The 8422-nt window shown below is 40.1% G+C and overlaps 1 protein-coding gene and 1 long non-coding RNA gene across 3 annotated transcripts in view; one reads left to right on the top strand and one right to left on the bottom strand.

The window, feature by feature from the left end:
• The window catches only part of LOC117449063 (transmembrane protein 198-like), a 16164-nt gene extending 12547 nt beyond the window's left edge, over positions 1–3617 (top strand). For both annotated transcript variants that reach the window (XM_034086436.2, XM_034086435.2), the window contains exon 5: positions 1631–3617. In XM_034086436.2, coding sequence (XP_033942327.1) covers positions 1631–1852 — 222 coding nt within the window. In that variant the 3' untranslated portion in view covers positions 1853–3617. The remainder of the gene's footprint in view (positions 1–1630) is intronic.
• Positions 3618–3721: 104 nt separating this feature from the next.
• Positions 3722–5354, bottom strand: LOC139434073 (uncharacterized). The gene is made up of 3 exons (XR_011643483.1): positions 5291–5354; positions 4302–4429; positions 3722–4060 (listed from the first exon to the last, which is right to left on the bottom strand). It is a non-coding gene; the product is annotated as an uncharacterized lncRNA (long non-coding RNA).
• Between the last annotated feature and the right edge of the window lie 3068 nt (positions 5355–8422).

Genomic DNA, 8422 nt, shown 5'->3' with positions numbered 1-8422 from the left:
GAGAAGCGAGGACCGTGATGTTAGCATCTGGTTAGCTAGCGGCACTAACGGACATAAGGAGCTGTTTCCACAACAAGCTGGAGGAGAGTCCTCCCCTGTCAGACTGAGGGGCTCAGGTGAGCTAAAGGAGTCTCTGAGTGTTTAGAACGGTTTTGTCACAAATTATTCAAAAGATTATTTCCGCGGCACACCTTCATATGATCATTATAGTTATACAAACAATAAGAGAATAAATGAAAAACAGGTATGAAATACTATATGACAGTAAAACAAGAATACAGTTTAAAAGGGGAGTGATTTGTAAAATATCCATAAAGTAAAAGAAAATCTGTTTACAGTTCTGTTTCATCTGGGTGTTGAGCGAGGTATCCATAGATCTACTAATGTTGCTCTCAAAGTGCACCAGATTGATGCTTTTAACTTCAATATTTAAAAAATACTCTTCCCGGGGGAGCATCCCCCCGGACCCCCCTAGAGGAGGTGAGGTCCGCCCCTCACTCATAAAATATAGCACTTTACCCTTGCCTATATGCCGTGAGCTGATTATGGAGCCTTGATTGTAACAGTAATTCAGATACAATTAGCCTATAAAAGGCCTCAAATTGGAAGCACTGTCTGGGCCGTCTTTTTCACTCAATTCTGCAAAAGGTAGATCTCGCCTTTCACCTAGGCCGAGGTCGGTGATCTTGGGCTTAAAAAGGTTGGTGACCATTGCTATAAAGGAACTACAGCACGGTCACATGACTTCACGTCACCACCGCTAAGCTAAAGGTGGCTAATGTTGGGCTATAAAGGAACTACAGCACGGTCACATGACTTCACGTCACCACCGCTAAGCTAAAGGTGGCTAATGTTGGGCTATAAAGGAACTACAGCACGGTCACATGACTTCACGTCACCACCGCTAAGCTAAAGGTGGCTAATGTTGGGCTATAAAGGAACTACAGCACGGTCACATGACTTCACGTCACCACCGCTAAGCTAAAGGTGGCTAATGTTGGGCTATAAAGGAACAACAGCACGGTCACATGACTTCACGTCACCACCGCTGAGCTAAAGGAGGCTAATGTTGGGCTATAAAGGAACTACAGCACGGTCACATGACTTCACGTCACCACTGCTAAGCTAAAGGAGGCTAATGTTGGGCTATAAAGGAACTACAGCACGGTCACATGACATCACGTCACCAACGCTAAGCTAAAGGAGGCTAATGTTGGGCTATAAAGGAACTACAGCACGGTCACATGACTTCACGTCACCACCGCTAAGCTAAAGGAGGCTAATGTTGGGCTATAAAGGAACTACAGCACGGTCACATGACTTCACGTCGCCACCGCTAAGCTAAAGGTGGCTAATGTTGGGCGTGATGATGTTTAGTCGTCTCATTTAGACACTAGTTAGCAACTGCAGTTTTTAAATCTACCTGTGGGGTATTTACTAACTTATGCTATATCGTAGAATACAAATCTCTTCAGCTTGTGTTAACCGCAGACCTTATTTCAGGATAAAAACACATTCAGAAAACCATTGAAGAGGGGACAGGAAGTGATGAAACGCTGACTCTTTTCGGACTCATTCCTTCACCCTCTCATTGCATGATAATAATCCTGATCCTGTGCTTCTGTCTCAGAGTTATCTGCAGTGTCTGCAGGAGCGTCAGCAAGGAACAGGATCCTCTTCCTCCTCCTCTTCCTCCAGCAGAAGCCTCGTCTCTGCAGCACACACTCTGATCGACTTTGACTTTGAGACGGGGTCCATGGTGTCTCTGACGTCTGCAGCCACGCCGGTCTACACAGTGGGAAGAAACACGCCTTCCAATGTCTGCAACATGCACGATTACGTTATTTACTGAGAATCAGACAGGAAACCGTTTCCACTGCCGCCCTGAATCCACTTCTTCTGTAACGGTACGTCCACACAGCAGCTTTAGACGAATCTTCTACCGCTTCCAACGCTTCTCTGCCCATTAACTTTGAATGGGGATGACGTCACTTTGCCTCGCTTTTCGCCGAACTGCATTGTGGGGGAGCGAAGCGAAGATTTCCAGGATTTCCAGGATTCAAAAGTTGAGCAATGTTCAACTTTTGAAGCTGAGCTGGAAGCGCCAGCCAATCAAACACGTGTATGCAAATCTGACAGTAGAAGCGCTAGCCAATCAAATCGCGTGTAAGCAGGGAGAACCAGACCGCAGTTCATTTCCTCATATTCCAAACGAGAAGTTACGGTAGCAAATCACCCGGTTCTTTACGACCAGCACTATTAACGGGATACAAACCGGAGGAACCAGGCATGGAGGGAGGTGGCAGAGGCAGTGGGTGAAACTGGAAGGTTTTCGCCTGTTTGGGGAGTTTATATATATATATATTGCTCGCATAAAATCCCCTGGGTTTTTTGCTTTGTATGTCGGGGGCGGGAGATTCATGTGATTCGTTGTTGGTCGCGTTGCTCGCAAAAAATCCCCAAGCTGTCAGACACGCCCAGCTCCAAGATCTTCAAGATTTTTTAAAAGCTGCTGTGTGGACGTACCGTAATAGTTTGCTTCTAGACCAGTTCATCACATTTTGTGTCGGAGATGTTTTCTGTACAGGCAGCAATAATCTTCACGTACCCTTTATAGTCATGATTTGATTTGTATGGCACTTTTCCCAGTGCTCAAAGACGCTTTACATACAATCAGAACAACAAAAACACAAGTCCTGATCCAAGGGCACGTATAATGTGGGAGGATGATTAGAGATTGAAAGCAAAAGTGAGTTTGGCGGCTTTTTGAAGGATGCAAGAGCCTTTTGGATGTGACCAGAGGTGGGAAGTAAGTAAGTGCATTTACTTTTTGAGATACTTGTAGTTTACTTGAGTATTTCCAAATTATGCTACTGTGTACTTCTACTCCACAGATCAGAGGTACATGGTGTACTTTTACTCCACTACATGTATTTAATACCTTTAGTTACTTCTCAGATGTGGATGAATGATGTGAAATCTAATCAAGTGTTAAATCAGACTTTAGTTCCACCTGGAGTAAATCCACCAGCTACCCTGCAGTCTACAAAGTACTTCAGACTAGCTGCACCTCCACCAGCTTTGAGAACACTTTCATGATCAATCATTATAAAACACATCATATTATTCTGAAATGGATCAGTCTGCACAACGACTACTTTTACTGTCGCTACTTTCACTATATTTTGATGATAATACTTTTCTACTTTCACTTGAGGAACATTTTGAATGCAGGACTTTTACTGAAACAGAGTATTCCTACACTCTGGTACTTCTACTTTTACTCAAGTACAAGATCTGAGTACTTCTACTTTTACTCAAGTACAAGACCTGAGTACTTCTACTTTCACTCAAGTACAAGACCTGAGTACTTCTACTTTCACTGAAGTACAAGTTCTGAGTACTTCTACTTTTACTCAAGTACAAGACCTGAGTACTTCTACTTTTACTCAAGTACAAGACCTGAGTACTTCTACTTTTACTCAAGTACAAGATCTGAGTACTTCCACTTTAAGTACATGAATGATGCAGAGAAAGTCAATGTGATCACTGAGATGTATTTTTAAAGTATGAGTTTGAAGAGAAAGAGAAATGTGGAATGTTGTAAAATAAAAAATGATTGGACAGAAAAAACGACGGCTTGATTGTCCAGTTTTTGAAGTAATGTTTTATATAAATATTGGTTTGCAGAACTCAAAAAACAACAAGCAAGGCCTTTTTAAAATAATATTTACAAAGGGACTCGTCACACCAAAATGTACAGTGTTGATTTGCTGCAGACTTAAAACAATCCTTTTCTTCCTCACACATTGTTCAAATCTCTCTCTGTGTGTGATGAGGTGTGTTTCAGTCGTCACACTTCAGCCAATCGGCTTCGAGGTTTCTCCACGTGTTTCTGCAGCTTCACGTTCCAGACCTGCGAGCCTTTGAAGAGAAAGATGTTCGCGTCGGAGGAGGCGAGGGCGGCGTCGGGGGCGCCGGGGAACAGGTGGGACAACGGCCGGGGGAACGAGGAGAAGCCGGAGGTGCTGGTTTCATCCCACTGCCAGTATCCTGAGCCCTGGGACGAAACACAGTGTCACGGGAAGTTAAATCCAGCTAAGGCTGCTAATACCTATAATAATAATAATAATAATAATAATAATAATAATAATAATAAAGGATTAAAAAGTAGGCCTTCGAATAAAAATAGCAGAATATTTATTCACTTTTTTTGAGTAATGAATTGGTTGACAACGTCTCTACTCATTTTCCTAATACATACAGTATATATATTCCTACATCCTTTGCTCTTCACTCACTTTGATGAAGATGAGTTTCTTGCTCTTGCTGAGGTAGAAGGCAGCATCGATGTTTTCCGGGATGTTGGACAGCTTTCTGGGGAAGCCGTGGTCCAGTTTGAAGCCCGAGTACCTCCAGACTCGATTCTCTGATGAACAGCAAAATAACTCGTATTTAGAGACGTTTATATCGATTATTGTTTATTTTCTACTCTTTTTTGTTAGTCCTAATTATGTGCAATCAGGGCCGTTTCTAGCTGTTTGGGGGCCCTAGTTTTTACAGTTTTGTAACGACCATGGGGGGATTCGCAGCCTTTAAGATGATCTGTGGAGACGCATCAATCTGTTTCACTTTAAGAGGAAAACAGGCTGATTTCACGAAAACCAAACAATTGAAAGTTACCAAAAAGTATATTAAAAAGGTAAACAATGAGGCTCGTCTACGTCAATAAATGCAAGAGATGCAGCATTTTCTCAACGATGTATAATTTACATTTTTCTTCTTCCTCAGACGTCACTCATTGGCTGACAGCCCAACAATGATTTGGACTTTATTGATCCCCCAAAACACAAGCCACAGCTTTGCTATCATTGCACTTTAGTCGTGTTTATATCCTACATTTGATTGTTAAGCATATAATGCTTCACCGAACACAGGAGGGGGCTCGGCTGTCTACAAATAAAGACGACTCATTTTAATTCTCCCCAAATATATTGGGGCTGAACCTGAACTTTGAGCTTCGGTGCCCCCTAGTGGCCGCGGGGGCTCTATGCATCCACACAGTCCGCCTATAGGAAGAAACGGCCCTGTGTCCAATACTTTGTTTTAATGCGGCTGCAACGAAAACATTTCCCGATTTGGGATTAATAAACTATAAAGTATTAATAATACATTATAAAATGTATTAGATATAGATTAAATAAAATGATAATATTTATACAATGCAGTTAAATTATATCTTAATAAATAATATTACTGTTAATTATAACTTGTAATTTCCTGAGTGCACCTTTGAGGAAGTATGTCTTCCCGCTCCTCTGTGAGGTCACGGCGGCACTCAGCCCCCCCCCCCCGGCAGCTCCCTCCAGAGGTCAGAGGTCAGGCGGGGGGGGGTCGAGGCCGGAGCTGGAGACCGTCCACACGAAGCCCCCCCAAAGGTCTTCTGCTGGGGGCCTAAAGGCACACAGTGGATAGCACCAAGTCATGAAGTTTAGTAGAAAGAAACATGTGCAAAGAAATATATAACAATTATTGATGTAATCATGAGATATTAAAGTAAAAAAATGAATAAAAAAATACGGCAAATTAAGTTAAAGCAATATATTAATAAGATATCGAATACAAATGTGCAACAAAACTTTAAAGTGCACCTATCATGCTATGTGTCGGCATTATGGGTCTCAGATATATAAAAATATATGAAAACATGTCTATGACGTGTTTTTCTCAAAATACAAACAGATCATGCGTTTTAGAAATCCCTCATACCCCTCTATTCCAGCTGTTAGAGAAACGCGGATTATGGGTCCTTAGCTTGAAAAAGAAAAAAATAGGATCGGAGGCGGAGCTAGAGATCAGAATTCTACCGGAGATAAAGTTAAATTCTGCTGTGATAAAACGCCATCCTGTTCTAAACCACATCAAGGGTTATTTCTGAAACAGTATGGAGCTCAAATGCCTTTTCTCTTGCGGGTTTATCACAAGGTGAGTTCTTTTTTAATTTCCTGCTTTTTAAACACATGTGCTCTCCAGTACAGGTTAGCTCTGAGTGTTAGCGAGGCTTGCTAATGTAAACAAAGACGAGATTACGTCCAAAACATGTCAGGCATTGTTTCTGATAGCAACTTTCTGTGGGTCCACCATCTGATATTACGTCATATCGGCAGCAAATCTGTATCCGCTCGTTGTACCCCCGTTTTTAGAGATGTGGGTACTGAGGAAAAGAGAAAGGGTTTTATTTTCTGACGCTGCGTGAGTTCCCCGACACACCGGGGACACGTATATATGTATAAAAGACATACAAAAGTGCATTTTGCATGATAGGTCCCCTTTAACATTAAAGATGTTAAAGTAAAAAAATGCAATAAAAGATAACATTTGAAAATATGAGTATAAAGACAGAAAAATGAAGTAAAATGCAATAAAAAATGTAATTAAATAAAAATATTATGCATCATAAATGTAAACCATAAATATGAATATAAGATTTACATAAAGATAGATAGATCAAATTAAATAACCAACCCAGTCTCTCAAAACAACGTGTAATAGCTACGTTTGTCCACACGGCAAAACGTAGTATATTCACAAATAACCCTCTCAAGACGTGACTTGGATACAATATTCTGTAAAAAAAAACATGGAGCTCAAATAATCTTGTTAATATCTATCAAACTGTAGATCCTAAACATCCACTGGACGTAGATTCTAAAAGTACAATATAAACGTCTCTCTAGAAATGTAATCAAAAAGCATTTTAACGCCAAACTCTCCTACAATTTAGGATTTTCCACTAGAAATAAATCGGGTGTGCGCCATGTTCTTTTTTCCACGCTGGGAAAGTCTGCGATCACGTGACACGGACACCGGTCATTAGAAATGAATAGGACAACAATATTGTATCCATGTCACGTCTTGAGAGGGTTATTTGTGAATATACTACGTTTTGCCCTGTGGACAAACCTCGCTATTACACGTTGTGTTGTGAGACTGGGTTGGAATACCAGCTGTGAGTGGATATTACTAAAGTTTATTAAAGTGTTTGTACCCAACATCACAGCATCTACAGGGGAACCGCAGGGGTCCGGAGCGGCCCCCGGTACCGAAGGACTCTTTTTGGGAGGGGGGGCTTCTCCGGCTTCGCTGAAAATATAAATAAAAAACACACATTGTATTAGTTCTGCTTTAAAAAGTAGATGCACGACAGAGACTGACACCACTCAAAGACAAGAGGAAATACAATAAAGAAATATGAATGTAGAAAAATCTTCAATTAAAAATGTATTAAAATGAAAAATAAATATGAAATTAAATTAATGCTAAAAATTAGGACATAATATATGAAATAAATGTAAAGAAAATGCACAAAAGAAACATTTTATAAAATATATATTGACAATTAAAATGTACACAAAAATAGAACATAATATATATGAACAAAATTAAAGCTGTATCAAAGAAAATATCCAAAAATATGCTCAATTAAAATATAGAAGAAAAAAATTGGGACATAAAAATATATATAAACAAATAAATAAAAATGTAATCCAAACCACTTTATTGCTTCACAACAAACATAACATTATAATAAAGTATAATATTACACGAATAGATATAAGGCACATAAAGGCTATGGGCAGGCAATAAAAGCATAGAATAGGTAGAGCTCAGACTGACTCGAAAGAGGGGAAAAGAGGTGAGTCTTCAGGCGGGACTTAAAAGTTTGAAGAGTGGGCGACAATTTGACATGAGGGGGGGGGGCAGGTCATTCCAGAGCCTGGGGGCTACCGCTGAGAAGGCTCGGTCTCCCCTGGTCTTTCTCTTTGTTTTAGGGACTACCAGCTGATCAGCCGACCTCAAAGCCCTTGTAGGAGGTCAGAGATGTACTGAGGGGCCAGCCCATTGAGCGATTTAAAAACAATAGAATCTTAAAATGACTCTAAAATGGACAGGAAGCCAGTGGAGGGAAGCCAGTGGAGGGAAGCCAGTGGAGTTGTGATGTGCTCATGCTTGCGGGTTCCTGCAGCCGAGCCGCAGCGTTTTGTACCAGCTGCAGGCGTGCCAGCGAAGTCTGGTTTAGGTTGTATCAAATACATTTTATATTAAAAGAAATAGAAATAAATTAGAATGTGAACAAATGTGGATATTATATATGTATACAAAAAAATCTGTATCAAAAGAAAATTAAAGCTGCATCAAAGAAAATATACAAAGATATGCTAAATTAAAATATGGAAGAAAATGTATTAGGACATAAAAACAAATATAAATGTATGTTCATTAAAAAAAAAAAGATTAGATTTAGAATGTGAAAAAAATAAGAAATGTGGATATTATATATGTATAAAAATGAAATCTGTATACAAAAAATTCTGCAAAAGAAATTATGAAAAAACCTTCTTATTTTCGATATTACCGTACA

The sequence above is a fragment of the Pseudochaenichthys georgianus genome, chromosome 7 (genome assembly GCF_902827115.2).
Source record: "Pseudochaenichthys georgianus chromosome 7, fPseGeo1.2, whole genome shotgun sequence".
NCBI lineage: Eukaryota > Metazoa > Chordata > Actinopteri > Perciformes > Channichthyidae > Pseudochaenichthys > Pseudochaenichthys georgianus.
The sequence above is the reverse complement of the archived record's forward strand: the minus strand, read 5'-3'. Positions and strand labels throughout refer to the sequence as shown.